The sequence below is a fragment of the Carassius gibelio genome, chromosome A15 (genome assembly GCF_023724105.1).
Source record: "Carassius gibelio isolate Cgi1373 ecotype wild population from Czech Republic chromosome A15, carGib1.2-hapl.c, whole genome shotgun sequence".
Taxonomy (NCBI): Eukaryota; Metazoa; Chordata; class Actinopteri; order Cypriniformes; family Cyprinidae; genus Carassius; species Carassius gibelio.
This window is the reverse complement of record NC_068385.1, coordinates 10550240-10567665: the sequence shown is the minus strand read 5'-3', so window position 1 is coordinate 10567665 and position 17426 is coordinate 10550240. Positions and strand designations below refer to the sequence as shown.

Genomic DNA, 17426 nt, shown 5'->3' with positions numbered 1-17426 from the left:
TCCGTAAATCTGCCGTAACCCGAAGCTATCAAGGTGAATGTTCTCTGAACTAAATGCAAGGATCCACGTGGGTCCGCTCAGGCCTTTTGTCTCAACCGTAACCTGCAGCAGGCTTTTTATTATTGAATTGGTGAAGCTGAGCTCTGACGGGTGTGAATAATGCGGAATGTGGGCTGTGTTGCTGTCAGCCAGTCTGATGAAGAGATCTTCCCTATTGGTGGGGGTGAACTTCTGACCCCACATCATCTGTGCCGGTCTCCTTCAGCTGTTATTAGTTCAGCTGTAAATAGTTATTTTATAACAATACTTTTCAATATTACTGTTATTATTGTATTTTTGATCAAATGAAGCCTTACTGAGCCCAATCTTTTTAACAGGCAGTGTACTGTATATATATCAACTACATTACATGGAGATTATTATCATTATTATTACTAAAAAAAAAATCAGAATTCAATTTATATAGTGTATGTATTGATTCTGTTTCTCTTAGTTGATCTCCGTTGCTGTAGTATGCAGAGCTGTTGTTTGTGGGCAGCAGGTCTGGTTGCCACTTCCACTCAGCCTGCAGGAAGTTGCTTTGATGGCGAGCCTGTTGACTCGGGTGATTTCAGTGCTTTGAGGAGTCAATGGCAGACACAGGACAAACAGCTTTTTATGAAGTGGTATGAAGTTATCTGCTGTCTGTGTGTCTGGCTGGACTGGTGTTTTAAAGCAGATAATGGCAGGCCTCTTGCCTCCCTATCAGCGCTGTGCCACTGGCCGCCTGCGCTCCTCTCTCGCCCGCGCATTAGCGCCTGTCAGAGGCCTCGAGTGTGGCTGAGGGTTTGCAGCGGAGGCCAGACAAAGCCAGATAGTCGTTGGCCTGCAGATCAAAGGGTCTTCCTACAGGCCATTCAGATAAAGCAGCAGTATTACATGCAGCAGGTATCTACGGTATAATAGAAAGACGCCACTGTCTGAAATACTGCATCACAGGAGACAGACAAACTGTGTTTCCTTAACACCCCCCTGTTTATGCAATACCTCTTTTATTGAAAAAAAAAAATGAGCCTAGTGTTTTTGTTTGAAGTCATACTGGCCCAAAGTGGTGTTTTTCAGGGGTTAGTCATTTCCTCTTTGCTATCCCTGTCAGAGGAAGGCAGGGGGGGTTTGAGCTGCTATGTGTGCCAGATGTAACACAGATAGCTGTTTATGACCTCCGAGTTACACCAGCATAGCCATAGATACTTTTCAGGTTCATTATGACTTCAACTAGACTTACAGAATTGCAGTGTTTTCAAGCCATGTTATTTGTTTTTTTTTTTGTTTGTTTTTTTAGATAAGCAACGATTATAAGGGACAGAAAAAAAAATGTGCAGTTTGCAGTGATAACATTAAATTGTAATGAGCTTTAATGCAGTGTGAATCAAAATTGAGGTTTGAACTGTTTGCTCTTTGTCTCTCATTTATTCTCTGGCAGGCATGTTTGACCGCAGCGTCACCCTGCTGGAGGTGTGTGGCAGCTGGCCTGAGAGTTTCGGACTGCGTCACATGTCCTCTGTGGAAGCCACAGAAGAGGGCCTGAAGGAGAGGCTGGCAGATGCAATGTCAGAGTCGCCCAGCAGAGATATTGTGGGCTCTGGGACAGGTGAGTGCAAACCCTCTCTCTAATGCACAACATATAGGCAATGTATGTCAGTAAGCTTACCATTTAAAAAACATAGTTAACATCACAGATTTAAAAAGAATGGTTCTAACAAAAATCATTTATTCACTCTTTCTCTCTGCTGTGAAACAAAAAAGTAATGTCAAGTGTTTTGGTTCATATAATCAAAGCCATTGGGGCCCAGAACAACATTTAGACCCCACTGATACATTTCTTTGTATGTACAAATTTATTTTATCTGATGTTCAAAAGGAATTTGAATATGTAATGATTACTTTGTTCAAGAAGATAAACAGGTGTAAAATTGTCACTGGGTGTTACCCGCGGTTTAGGTGCTAATATGTGTACCATTTAGGAGTAAATAAGGTACAAAGATGTAGCTTTTAACTTGTGTAACTTCTGAGAGTGTATAGTAAAAAAACACAGATATTATTAATATTATTGTTGTTGTTAAAGACCTGCCAACAGAACTTAAGTCAAGTAAATTCTTCTCATTAGTAGCCCGTTAAGCTCAGAAGCAAACTAACTCCCTCAGAGGTTAATATGGTAAACCCTATTTTGTTTGATTTGCTCTTAGTTACTCCTCCAGTGACTAGGGGAATCAGTTATGTCTCCTCAGTCCTGTTCGAATTATGCAGAGACAAGAATACGTCCTGGCGTATTTCTGTGATTTCTCGGACAGATCTAGGAAAAGACATATTTCCGTGGTTTTACAATAACAAATTAAGTCAATCGCATTGAGGGAGAGACCAAGCGAAATGAGGGGGGAAATAGCCACCCTTAACAATCCAAATGTTTAACTCATTTAGGAAGCTGCTGCTCTCCGGCCCTCCCCCTTGTCTGAACAAGACTTTCTTTGATATCTGGGGAAGATGGAGGTTGGATCCTGGATGCTGCTGCTTGGAGCAGCGAGGTCACGAGGCCCTAATGCATTTAGCATCGACTGGCCCTCTCTCGTAGCGCGTCTATTAGGCACTAATTTGATTTGTACCTATTCATTTGCAGTCCCTGCAGCAGCTCCGAGTTGGCCCTCTCCATAATTGGTTCTGTCTCTATTTTTGCATCATTAGATTAAGCCCGACTCCCGGACACTTGTAGTCTGCGCTTGTCCGTCCATTTATACAGCCTAATGTAACACAAAATTCATTACTGATCACATTACTCTCAACTTTTGGCCCCACGGGCTGGTGGATGAATGTAATGTTAAGCATCTCCAGAAGCAGTAAACCCAGAGTATGGACGAAAAATGGATTGTGGCGAGAGGCTCTAAATAAGCAGCACGGTGGCTGGGGACAGGGTGCTGGAGCCTCTGATGAGTGCTAGTCATCCGTTATGTCAGTCTGTGTCTTTTTCACCCAGACGAGCGGCTGCAGTTAAGAATCCGTGCCAGACTTTAAGAGTTCAAGCCATTCCCATTTAGGTCTTTGTTGAAGGTACCGACTAATGTGGCAGTAAGTGCTGAGAGTAACGGCCGAATATTGGTAATTACCCTATAGTCACCCAAAGTAGCCTCTTCATTTGTTGGCATGGGTCGTGTCTGGGTTGTGTCTAGACGGTGGAACCTGTGATTCAAGATTTTAAGATGAAAACTTTTCATCAACGATTTAATGCATCAAATTCATTTCTTTAACAATAATACAAGTCTTACCCCAAACCTTTGAAGAGTTGTGTGTATGTGTACAGACAACACTGTGTGAATTAGGTAAATAATCTTATGTATTTAGGTAAATAACACTTTTTGGTCTCTAAAGTCCATGAGACCCCCATTTCAAACTCTTTTTCAGTGTGTAAGTGCCATAACTTTACTCTTAGGCTATTCACAGATCGAGGTTTGCCATCGAGACGTGACTTTACGGCTGGTGTGGGATTTATCTAATCGGTTGTAAAGCAGCATGGGGTTGTGTCCTTGAGCTGTGGGTGAGCCAGAATACCTGACCAGCGTTCTTTGTAGTTGTGGGGCGCCCTGTTTAATAAGGCAGGTTCAGCCAGGAGCCTCTTTGAAGGGTGGAAAGCAGATGGTTCGACACTTAGCATCTGCTCACGCACAGGCGCTTTTTCAGAAGAGGATTGTGGCATCAGGGGACATCTCAGACTCTTCTTCTTCTACGTTATCGGTCGCTAACTACTTCTCCATGTTTCATTCCTTCTGTCTCCTTCCTCCAGAGCTCAGATTTGGCATTCTTGCGTAGTTTAACATCAGTGAAATTGGAAAATTGACAACTGGGAATTTCTTCTCATGCCAGGCGATGGGGAGCGAATGCAAGACTCCCAGTTTACCGTCATGCTGGGAATGTATGAGAAAACTCTTGAAATTAGATTTTACCAGCGGCATAATGTTGCAAATTGGATTTTTGTCATTGGCGCTAACCTAACGTAAATTCCATTTAAGCAGGGGGAAGAGGACAGGACTCAAACCTGTCAAGAGCGGTGTCCCTCCCCACACCACCGCTGCCAGTGTTTACTGAGGTTACACACAGGGATTAAGTCTCATTTTAAATTTTAAATAATCTGGTTCTTTTCAAAAATCAGATAATGTGTCACCCTACTAAAGATTCCCAATGTTTTCTAGTAGTGATGTAGTCATAACCTGTAAAATTTGATATGCAATGCCAAAATGTTGTTTATGTTTCTTCATTGATATAGAGATTTGAATGCATGCTTGTAAGTTTTATGTAGTTTATTAGCACAGCACTGTGATTATGGAAATGTTTTACAGTAATTGTGTATGGTGGTGTGCAAGCTGAAAGGACTCTCTCCTTTGTTGTCTACTGAACCAAATATATGTGTTCTTGTGAAATTATTAAGGCCGGTGGGTTTTTGTGCACTTGAAGAAGAGCCCACACTGTTGGAGCCGGACATGCCACAATAGCTTCATTGTGAAGAGGATGTTAGCCACAGCTCTCAAGCTTTCTCTTTCTTTCTTCCTCTTCATCCTTGAGTGTTCAGTTCGACCCTTGGGACAGAGCTTTACTGTGACAGCAACACACATACATACACAGACATACATACATACATACATATATATATATATATATATATACATATATATGAACTGTGACCGCCTGAACTTACAATGATTAGAGCTTTTGTATATATATATATATATATATATATATATATATATATATATATATATATATATATATATATATATATATATATATATATATATATATATATAATGTGTCAATGTTGTTAGCTACGTGTCATAAATATTTAAGTGTTGCTAACTGCTTATTCAGCTTTACCACAGTTGATATACTTTCATTTATGAATATCGAATTACTTGTTAACTACAGTTTTGAAGTAGCTTCCCAACATTGAAGCTTTATTACAGAAACATCCTTACGAATGGCCCTTAAACAGTCATGCATGGAGGCTGCTAAAAAAAAAGAATGCATGTACGTAAGCATAGTTTTCCCAACATAAATGGAAACCACTGAGCTGACTGAACTGTGACCGCCTGAACTTACAATGATTAGAGCTTTTGTCACGAAACTAGGAACAATGCACTTCCATCCGCCAGTAACACTCATCTGTACATACTTCTCCAATGGCTAGACACTCCAGGGCGCCAAAAATCTGTCTTCCTCTCGATTGGCTGTTAGCAGTCATGAAAGAAGCAGGATGTTTGTTTTCCATCCTCTCCAAAGCCATCGAAACATTCATCTCTCCATATTTTACCCTTTGCTCACTGGTTGTCATAGTTTTATTTTCTAAAATTGTCAGGTCCTGTTTGAAGGTTTTTTTTTTTGGGGGGGGGGGGGTGGATTGGTTATTAGTAAGCTTTCAAGGAAACTGCATGCAGAACTCGACTGCGTTTTCCACAGAATTAGAATGACGTCATTCTGAAAGTTCTACAAGTCCCTAAGTGCTTGTGTTTGTTTATTTAATAATTTGGCTAATTTGATTATGCTTTCAGCTATGAATAACAATGTTATATTCTCAGCTTAAACACTGTACTATGTTTTTATTTATTCTATAGAAATCATCTGATTTTTCACCCCAAATCAGTGCAGAAATTTGAACGTCTCCCTGCTGTCTGACAGACCTGATACTTTGCGAACTTGATTTAAATGTCGTTGCTAATGCTTACACAGACTGAGCCTCACCATCTAATATTTGTTTCATGTATGCTAACAAAAATGTGAGGTTTGAATGAGAATTAGCCATGAAAGTGAATCAAACAGGCCTTGAGTTCCAGGTATTACTGTCGTAGCAGCTTATTCCAGCGTACAACAGGGTAGATCCTGTTCTGGATGTACTGAAAAGCCTCCATTGTTTGCTTACCTGGTTAATGACAGTAATATTCCCTGTTTGAATTGGAATAACACACAAGTATTATTTCACCAAATCGCAAGCTATTATCAGAAAGAGTGTTCCATATCATGTCACGGCTCATTTTAATGTGGTGCGATAGCCATCACTAAAGCAACAAGATACAGCTGAAAGCAAAGCAGCCCAGTCACTCGCCATGCAAAGGACTTAGCTTGTGCTAATCAGTCATCCACCACCTATACGCAGCACACAGATGATAGATTTCCTAAACAAACCCAGCTCTAATCTGGGTCTGCTCAATCTCCAGCCAAACCCAAGTTCCTCAGTGGCAGCGTGCTGGACCATTAAGTTGTGCTGCAAGTCTTTAGCATTGCTAAACATGTTTAGCTGCCCTGTTATGCGGGGGTAGGTGTGAGTTTGGTAAGTATAAATACATCCATATGTCATTTAAAACTCCCTTGTCTTTAAACTTCCCCTCTGTATGTGCATCTCTACCAGCACACAGTCACCCTGCATTTGTGGACAAGAAGACAAGCGTGATCATAGCGATATTAGGTCCCTTTCTGTTGATCTGAACTCTGTGGAGCTGTTGCTGAGGATATGGCCTGCAGCTCTCAGTGAGTTTACAGTACCATCGACCCTGAAGTTGAGCTCAGCTGTAGCTGACATCATTACTTACATTGTCTGAAACCGGGAACACAAAAACAAATCTCTATGGTTCTTCATACTGTGAGAGCACGTGTTGGACAAAGACAGAAGAAAGTGAGGTGGTATTAGTGAACCAATAGATGTGTAGTAAGATGGCCAGGAGGGGGAATGAAGTATAAAAACAGGAACACAATTATTGTTTCCTCCCCTCAGCAGTCACCCATTCATCCCACGATCAGTCTCTTCAGTGTGAGAGTAATGTGCAGCGACAGGGTGAGATGATGAAGAAGAATTCCTGCATTCAGAGCTTCTCTTTCTCTCTGTCTCCGTCAGTGACACATAGGGCCTGGATATCATTTTAGCATGTATCCCCTGCTTTTTTTTTACCTCTTTGTTCTACTAGCCTACAAACTAGTTGCTAAAACAGTAAAGAAAAGGATGGAAGCTGGGATTTACAGTAGAAACCAAAGCTTGCAGTAAATGGGCTTTTTGTGGGATTTTTTTGAGACTGCACTTAACAGCTCGCTCAAGGGAGCGACAGTCAGAAAGTAGCAGCTCCGAGAGAAAGAAAAGGAGACAGCTGAGGGGCTGAAAGGAGCTCTTTTAAAAGATGTTCCAGGATGTCTAGACATGGTGTTGGTGAAACATGACGAAAGCGTCAGGCATTTGAGAGCACTGCAAATGGAAGCAAGAGGCAGGTGTCAGTGAGACATGCTACGTGTCAGAGCTGTGATTCCACAACTAATTCAGACTCAGGGCATTTACTGTGTTTAGCTTCTCAAGAGTATAAAGAAGAGTTCATTATTCAATACCACACTTACCTTGCTCTTTCCTACTTCTCCAAACTCTTCCTCCCTTTCCTTTCACATTTACACGTGTGCTGTATATATATCAGTAAAAGAGGTTGCATGAATTAGTGATAGAGGACATAATGGAGGGTTTCTTGAAAGCACAGCTGAAAGGCGTTACAGCGCTAACGGTCCACACCGATATGAGATCACTGGCCTGACTGCAGCACTTTCCAGGAAGGTGAAAAGAGGAGAGAGGACTTGAAGCAAGCAACTGTCACTGCCTTCACCGCTTTCGTTTCTCTAATGGCCTCACACTTAGGAAAGCACTCACGCACACATCTCCCAGTACTGTGAATAAACCTTTTCTCTTATTCTTCCTCTAGAGGCATTCCAGCACTTTCAGGTAAATGTGCGCTCACAGAGGACAACATCATTTAGTGCTATCATTTAATTGCTTAGTCATGATCTTACTAATGCAAAGCAAAAAGGCAATAATGCAAAGTAGAAAACACATTGCTTTTTAGTTTCTAATGTGTTTATTGCTGGTAAATGAAAGCTCAGTTTTAAACTGCCGTTGTCCAGTTTGGTGTTGGACGTGCAAGCTTGAGCTTCAGGGCGAGTGAGTGAGCAATGCTGCTTTTCAGTGAAAGACCAGCTGCAGGATTCCTCCTTGGGCTACAGGGATTTAATGAACCTCTCTCCATCAGAAAGAGTGTGTGTGTGTGTGTGTGTGTGTGTGTGTGTGTGTGTGTGTGTGTGTGTGTGTGTGTGTGCGCGTGTGTGTGTGCGTGCGCATGCGTGCGTGTGTGCGTGTATCTCAGGATGCTTGGCATGGAGTACAGCTCCGCGGCCGTCACATTGACCGTGCCCATCAATCAAAGAGACATAAAGCAATATGGACAGCAATTAAATCAACTAATTGAATCAAAACTCAAATTAAGCCACCAGCCTGAGTGGTTTGTAATTGTAAATGGCATGAGCCTTCCATCCCGCTGGCTTAAATTTGAGACCTGCGCCTTGAGCAACTATTTAACCAGGGTCCCCGCGGGTCCTTAAAAAGTCTTGAAATGTCTTAAATACAATTTTCGATTTTTAAGGTCTGAAAATGTCTTGAATCCTGGAATTTTCCATATGAATGTCTTAAATTTCATGTGGGATCTTAAATTTCATGTCCGACTCGTCATTTTTATTTATTTTTTCAACCGCAATTTGACCAGCGTAACATTTGGGGGCAGCACTTCGTGGGTGCAACCTGCATCATTCCATAGGTGACATACGAGTAAGTGATTGATGAACGCGTTGCGATGATGGTTCGCCACCACGGCAGTTTGCGAAATCGCAAGCATGGGCAAAGACGATAAAGCTGTGGACAAGACCACGATTGTCAGGTCTCGCTATCTTGGTTCTCAGTTTTTGAGCCCCTCAACGGCAGAAGACTTGCTGTAGCACTTTAAGGTAAGACTCTAAAAGTATCATTTAAAATTATTTGAATATGTTAAAATGCTTCATGTGTTTTTGTTATTTCCTAATGAATATTTGGGACAATATATCGATGCGTCACAATTCTTGGATTGATTTAAATTTTTCCGAATGCATTGTGAATTGATTCTGAGCTTAGTTTTTGCACATTGCGCTCTAGGCTAGTTTTTAACCGAGCACTCAAATGCTCACGACGAAGAGCGCTCGTGCGTTCTGCTGAGTCTGATTATGTAATTGATATATTGCTTTTATGACGCGAGATTAATGTAAATGCCCCACTGCAAACACCCTTGTACTTCGCTTCAACCTTTTCGAACTTTATTAATTATTATTTTATAGTAGGTTCAAGTGGTGTGTGTAAGGCATATAAATCATGCAGTGGCATCTGCTGTTAAAAACTAAACTAAGAATTGATTCGAGAGAGAATCGCGATGCATTCAGAAAAATTGGAATCGATCCAGAATAATTTCTCGATTCAAAATGCATCGATATATTGTCCCAGCCAATCAGTTAAAAAAATTTGTGAGCATTCACTATTATGGCTTAACTTGTTTCTCAAACATTTTTTCTTTCAAATCAAGGACCACTTAGCCAATAAAAAAAAAAAAAAACTTGACATATTTGGCTTAATGATCATCCCTAATGCATGTAAAAATGTAGGCCATTTTAGTCTTCTGAAACCATGGCTAACTTCACCTGCTAATAATGTGCATGATTAGAAAACAAGTCATGAGAAGTGAATTGGAAATGTTCAACGGTGTCACAGTCCATGTCAGTCATTTTGGTTGATGACTTTTGCTCACAGACCCTCCTTGGTAATCTGGCATACCTCCATTGGTCCCCAGACCACAGTTTGAGAATCACTACTTTAGACAAACCATCTAATCTAGTGTTCCTGTAGCTCAACTGGTAGAGCACTGATCTAGCAAGCAAGCAAGTTTGGGGGTTCAATTCCCCGGGAACACATGATATGTAAAAATTTATAGCCTGAATGCACTGTAAATCGCTTTGGATAAAAGCGTCTGCTAAATGCATAAATTTAATCTGAGTGAACATGAATGAAAATGTTATCATTCTTGAGGTGGACTTTGTTTTGATTTTATTTTTTTATAATTTCAGGAGGGCACCAAGGAACTTAATTTAAGGAACACGCTTTCTGTGTCAATGGATGTATCCACAGTAAATTGGAAAGTCATGGATCTCCTACAACTGGAACATGCAATAAATTTCTGATCCTGATCTTTCCTACAATTGTCTGTCATTCATTAGGTCTATGCATAGATTATTGAATGTGCTTGCATTTATCTGTGTCTGAAATGACATAGAAAACACTAATCAGACCCTGAACAACATTTTCTTGGGGGAGAACCCCAAACCCAGCTCAAGGCTATTAGGCAGCAACATTTAACCATAATTTAGATCAAGTATGATGAAATGGGCTTTTGTAATGTCCTGGGGCTGTCTTCCATGTCTTTTTCAAACTGCTATGAGGGGCCAGAATTTAGAAATTACCTGAAGTACCTTAAAGGCTGATAGTTTATACATAGTCAACCATGTCAGGGTTGTAAGGTCAATCAGCACTTGGTATAAAAGTTTTTGCGCCCCTTTGACCTGTCTTGAGCGTGGTTGTGATGAGTTGTGCCACACTAATGCTTCGCCACATCAATCTGTGTTGTCGGACTGAACATTTCCCTTTTTTTTTTGTTTAGATAAAGTCTTAAATTTTCCTTTTAGAGGACTTAAAAAGGTCTTAAAAGTCATTAAATTTGCTGTTAAAAAATGTGAAGATACCCTGTTAACCAATTACTCTGCTAGCAGTAAAAGACCTTCTTAATGTTGGCAGAATCCGAGTGATTTTGTTTGACTTGGGTTTTTATACAGAGGCTGTGGTCTAGTCGTAGCCTGTGCGATAAATACAGAATCAATCATGTTTGTTATCCTAATGGATTTGGCCACGTTTAGTCCATTTAGCACATTTGGAAAGTTTGCTATCATTGTATACTATTCAGAAACAGTCCAAATAAACCAATAGAATTACAAAAGTCATTTGAGAGACATTAGTGGTGTTGCGAAGGCAAGCATCGCTATAAAGTGTAACGCTGCCCTCCCACTCTGGAAGTTTTTTTCTCATTCATTTTTATCCGTAGAGATTAATCTTGTATAGTATAACATGTCCTTGGCGTCTTTAATTAGAATTAGGAATGAGAAAACAATAAATCATATTTTCAATGAAAGGATGCATTTATTGGATCAAAAGTAAACACATTTGTAATTTTACAAAATATTTCTGTTTCAAACAATTGCTGTTCTGAAAAAAAGAAAAGTGTCAATGTTTCCACAAAAACATATTAAGCAGCACAACTGTTTTCAATGATGATAATAAGAATGTTTATTGAGCAGCAAACCAGCATTTCTGAAGTATCATGTCACATTGAATTCTGTTGAAATGACTGCTGAAAATTTGGCTTTTTAAATATTTGGTATAATTAATTAAAGTGCATTGAATGGTGTATTCAATTGGTGTATTCATATTTATCAATATGACATGATAAATGTAATATTTTAAAAGCTGCAAAATATTCAGATATATACAGATAATTAAGTAGTCAACGTGATTTGTAAACCGTTCATATAATACAGACTGATAGCTTTAATAGAAGTGCATACTATTGATTAAAAACCCTAGAGCTCACAGTAGATCTGTATTTAATGATTTCAATTGTTAACACCCTAACAATCACATTGCAAAGCGCAAAAATGGTCCAAACACTCTAGCAACTGTGTAGTGATGCCTTGGCAACCAACCAACACACTCTAGCACTGTGGTGATGAGATTTGCACAAGCAAATGCTGTTTTCTCGGTTCATGTTTCCTCAAGCAAATGTAAAACTCTAGTTCATATTCTGCTTTTGTAGAACAGCACGAGCCACTGATGTATCAGAAACAGCAGATGTTAGCATCATGTGTCAGAGGACAATGTTTCTTCTCACATTTCCTAGAAACATTTTCTCTTGCTCTATTCTAACTCATTCATTATCTTCGTGTTATTTCAGTGAAAGAAAGTAAAGGAAAGTGTATGGAAGAAAATGAATAATTTAAGCCTTTAAGTATATGTGTGGAGAGTCATTCACACCTCTGTAGTAATCTAACAGTAGAGCCTCGTTGAGTTCGGACGTTACATGCTGGAACATGAATATGCTTTCATTTTGACATGCACTCAACTCATTGTGCTCTAGTTAGAAACACAGCTGCAATGTGAGATCTAGAGTTTGTGCGTGGTCATCCTTGTAAGTGATTCATTTTTCAGGACTGTAAGTTTTATCATTCATAACTCGGATTACTGTCTGCCGCAGTCCTGCTTTTAAGCACTCACTAGATTTCCTTCTAAAGAAATGCTTGGTTGCTGGTTGCTAGGCAGTTGAAATTATCATGAAGCAATAGACTCTGTTTGGTCTGTCTTGTGTTTGTACCCTCAGGGCTGTCTGCATACAGTGAGATGATGTCTGATCCCACACACAAATCACCACGGCCTTCACCAATAGCGCCGCTCTGTTTCTAATGAGTAAATGAGAAATGTGCCCTTGCTGGAAGATGGTATGTGCCAGGGCAGCAGAGGTTACAGTAGGTTTCCATTATATGTAATTGAAAGCACAGTCGAGGCCGGCCACCTTTACCTCATTCTGTAATGACCATGAAATATGGACTTTCACATGTGGGCGGGGCTTTTTGAATGTAGTTCCCGCTTTTCATCCTTTCTGATAGGGTCTTGTCAGTTTGGCAGTGGACTTTGCTTCTAATCCAGAAGGGGGTCTCTCTATGTCTTTCTCTCTTTCACACACACAGGCACATTACTATTAATACCCCAGATGGAATGAGTAGATGGATAAACTGGATACAGGAAAAGGCCATCACAATAATAGTGTCCCATACACACTCACAAGCCCCTCAGCTGGGATGTTGCTAATGCCCACTTATTAATAGGATGACTCCCTTAATGCCAGCTTTTCATTTGAGTGATAATCTCAGAGAGGCTGTGAAATAACTATCAACAGTGTCTGTGTGTGTGTGTGTGGGTGCGTGTGTGTGTGAGACAGCACCATGAATGTGTTGTCTATGCATGTAGTTATTTTTGCTTAGGTCTGTTTCCACATGTGCTCAATGAGGAATCCTAGAAATGCGAGAGTACAAACATATCCAGTATCCAGTATCCAGATCAGAATTATTATTATTAGTAGTAGTAATAATAATTCAGATTGTTATTATTATCAAAGGTACAGATTGTAGGACCTGCCACTAGAGGGTGGACTAGCAAAACAATAACAATCGCGTGGTTTGATGACGCTGAGGAGGAGCGTGGAATAATGGGATTTGTTGTCTTCTACCCAACCGCTGACGGCCATCAATCAGACGATATGAAAACGATTACCACTCGTTAAACAAATACATACACTTGTGTACATTCAAACACAATAATTGGGCATGCATAGCAAATGCGAGTTCAATGATTTGCCAAGGCAAAGACGCGATCAGACAATGGATCAGACGCATCCTCGTGCGGGTCTAGAGACGCGATGCCCTGCGTTTGGCGTGTATGCCCCATAATACTAATCTTGTTGATCGTTATAATAGCATACGTTTTCTGTAAAGATACGAATCAAAACAACTCAACTGTCGAGTAAAACACAAGTGAGATGGGCATCTATTTCTAGTTGAAGTTTGTCGCGAAGCCCTCTCCATCAAGAAAATACAACACTCTTGTCTCAAACTCTTCTTGGGTCGTTTGGTTGGCCCGTACGCTTACGTTTACGGGAGCTGTCCTTGTTGACAGAACCAGCGGCAGACGGTAAACAGTATTTATCTTCCATAAAAAAGTAACACAATCCACCATAAAACATGCAAGAAGAAGTAAATAAGGAACTGCTTGAAGCAAGCTAGTGGTTTGCTGGATGCTACACACTATTTCCGCATTTGTCCACGACACTGTTGTCATGTTGTTTCTACGTCAGTAAAGGCGGTCACAAAGGGTAACTAACGTCATTGACAGATGACTGCACTGCCCCGTGTCACTGTTTAGAATGGGAATTTTCTCATGATTTACAAGTAGTTGAAAACATTAGAGATAGTGTTAGTAATCAGCTGGACAAAATATGTAACACTAGCCCAGTGGTTTTTGGATATTTTACTGCAAATATCTTACAAATAGTACCTTTAATTTTATTAATAATGGTAATATGAAATATTATTATTATTATTTTTTTATTTTTTAAGCACAGTGTACATCATTAGTTCTCATTAGTTTATGTGCTAACATTAACAATGAGCAACACAAGCATTTGTTACAGTTATTATACTTTGTTTAAAAAATACAACTGTAAGTTCATGTTAACTTCGGTCCATTAAATAATACAGTTACAACTTTTGCTTAGTTGCTTGAGTCATAAAATGTTGAAATTAACTAAGACTAATAAATGATTTAGAAGAATTTTTCATCGGCAATTTATGTTAACTAGGCTAATGCATTAGCTAATGCAAAATAATGGAGCCTAATGTAAAGTGTGGCTGAACAATAAAGTATCAAAACATTTCAAACAGTATCAAGGCACATTGTAGTCCAGATTGAAATTAAAATGTAAAAAAAGTTTGAAAATAAATAGCCTGTTAAGCCTAAATATTTGGTGCTGTGATGAGCAGCATTGCTGATAAAAATATCTTTTTGCTGTTAGATCCTATTCAGATACGGAAAGTAGCAGAACTGCTTCGTTTACGGGGTTTCCGTGGTAACGGCTGCATTTCTGCTGTTCCATCAGTGCAATCTGCTTTCAGAGAGTAAATGTGCATTTTCGGCAGCACATCTCCTTCACTCATTCCATGCTCTTCTCATCAATGTTGGGTTTGTTTACATGAAAGTGCACATGCAGATTTGATACAGCATACAGCACATTGTACATTTTAACCAGTTGATGGGAAAAGAAGGCTATTCTTAAAATGCATTCAAATCTGAATAATTAGTAATAAATATTTATTCACTTATTGTTATTTATTTGAAATGCCCACAATAACAATATCATGCATGGCCACAATCATGATATATCACATTACCGAATAACGGGGTTTTCTCTAGTCACAAATCATGAATTTCAAACTTTTTTGTGTGTTTCAACTACACAGACAGCCAAGTTTTATTAAAAGCCCATCTTGTCAGGCAGAGACACATGACCTGGAGAGAAGAATGATGAGAGAGTGCTTATCAACTCCAACTGTATCCATGCTACGATTAAAGTGCAAACAAGAAACTGAACTCTTAAAGAGTATTTATCAAAGTAAGTTACACCCTCTGTCCCATTTACCCACCCCCCACTCCCTCATAATGAGGGAACAAATTGGGTCCACTCTCTCATTGGCATTTCCACTGGCACAGCAGTCTGATGAAGGGCCCTTTACATGCTTTGATCTGTCTGGTTTCCTTCTAATGATCAGCCTGCATGTTCTTTGTCACTCAGTCTAATGTGTAAGCATGCACTGGTTACCCACAGCAAACAGCGTTCTAGGATCCAGAAATGTCTGTGCCACGCTGGACTAGTGTTTACGGTTTGATTATGTTCTGCTGGAGCCTGCTTTCTGGGGAGCAGGCCCTCGCGGTGCACTCAGAATGTAGCTTACATCTAGAAATTCTAACTTTGTTCTCTGAATTCTGAGCTTACATCTTGCAGTTCCATTATTTGCAATGGAATAAGATGTTAAAAAAGTCAATTGAGGCTTTTTGTAGTTATGAGTTTGACTTGTGAGTTTTCTTCTCAGAATTTCATTTATATCTTGTTTTTCTGACTTTAAATCTCACAGTTCTCAGAACTGCAAACAAAAAAATCTGAATTATTGAGGTATATACTATATATATTTACATATACACACATATATATATATATATATATATATATATATGTGTGTGTGTGTGTGTGTGTGTGTGTGTGTGTGTGTGTGTGTGTGTGTACATATAAAAAATAGAAAATTACGAAGTAAAAAAATTACAAGGACAAAAGTCCAATTTTTTTTTTCCATTATTCTCTTTCTGAAATAAGCTTCCATAGTAATGTTGTTGTTTTTTGTTTACTACTACTTATTATTACTATTATTATTATTATTATCTATAATTTTGTGTAGACTAAATAAGACCAATATTTGTATCCTTTGTTTTGCATCTATCAAATAAAGTCAAATCAATTCAAAATACTTATACTAAATACAAATGAGTGGTAATTCATATAATTATATCATTAAAAAACTGTTTATTAGAGTTTACTCTAAATACAATACAGATGAGTAGTATTGTATAATAATTATAATGAAGTATAACAATCATATTATTGACGTGTATACCTTACTGCATTTCACTCTGTTAAATATTTTACAAATAAATTGTAGTTCATATAATTTTATAATTAAAGAATTTAATTTATTGAACTCTACTGTAAATAAAATACTTTACAAATGAATAGTACTTTGTATAATTATATTATTAAAGTATTCAATCGACTGGATTTTACTAAGTTACAAATTATATATTTTAATAGATCATATTTATAGATATAGATATATATATATACACACAATTTTTGTCTAGTGAAAATAAGTAGATTATAATGTTAAATTGCTTGTACCATGATAAAAGCTTCTGATCACACTGTCCAGCCCTTGAGCTCAAGAGCACAGTTTCCAGCAGATTCACGTTCCTCTGGTCCGGGTGTGGGTCCTGCCTCTAATTACTACACCACCGTGTGGCATCATATAAGCAGTGTTTATTTGCCACTCTGTGTGTATGTGCTATCTGCTGGGCACACCAGGAACAGCCGAGTCACTGTCTCTTCCCTGGCAGGCACACTTCTTTTGCTTTGAGCCAGTAGAACAGGATTTACGAGCACCTGTCATGGGGGTATGTGCAGCAAAGCAAACAAACAGCTCCTCTCCTCCCCCACCAGCGCAAATCAGCAGCGGGGATGTGGCCACCCATTCCCTGCTATCGTTTTAGCACTGTACGGGGTGTGTGTGTGTGTGTGTGTGTTTGAGAAGTTCTGTAAACACACCAGATAATAACTGAAAAATTATGGACTCCACCATTCTGCATCTGATGTATGTTTAAAACACTGCATATATCTCAGCGGTTATGAGTCCCTGCTGTCCGTGACTGTGTATACAGTGGACAAAGTTTCACAACATGTAACGTCCACAACATATACAAAACAAATCACGCTGAGAATAACACTCTCCACAAGGTGCCAAAACACAATCTTTGGCCATTATGTGCACAAATATTTTATGTACCATTTTTCATCGTTTTTGGGTCTATTTTACACGTTTTTTCCCCCATTGGATCCTTCACTTCAGTCATCATTAAAGTGAGTCTTTTTTTTTTTTTTTTTTTGACAAGAAAGCGTAATACATGGTTTTATTTTTGTTAAAATTAATAGCATTGTACCTCTACCTTTTCAAGCTGGTTGTGTGTGAATTATACAGTGACTTGTAAGGAGCTTGACATTTCAACAGGATTTTTTAAGGTCACACAATTTAACTAATATTAAATATGGAAA

At 39.1% G+C, this 17426-nt stretch overlaps 1 protein-coding gene across 4 annotated transcripts in view; it reads left to right on the top strand.

The window, feature by feature from the left end:
- Positions 1-17426, top strand: part of LOC128029170 (BCAS3 microtubule associated cell migration factor) — a 223762-nt gene that overhangs the window by 204136 nt on the left and 2200 nt on the right. For all 4 annotated transcript variants that reach the window (XM_052616769.1, XM_052616768.1, XM_052616767.1 and 1 more), the window contains exon 23: positions 1463-1630. In XM_052616769.1, coding sequence (XP_052472729.1) covers positions 1463-1630 — 168 coding nt within the window. The remainder of the gene's footprint in view (positions 1-1462; positions 1631-17426) is intronic.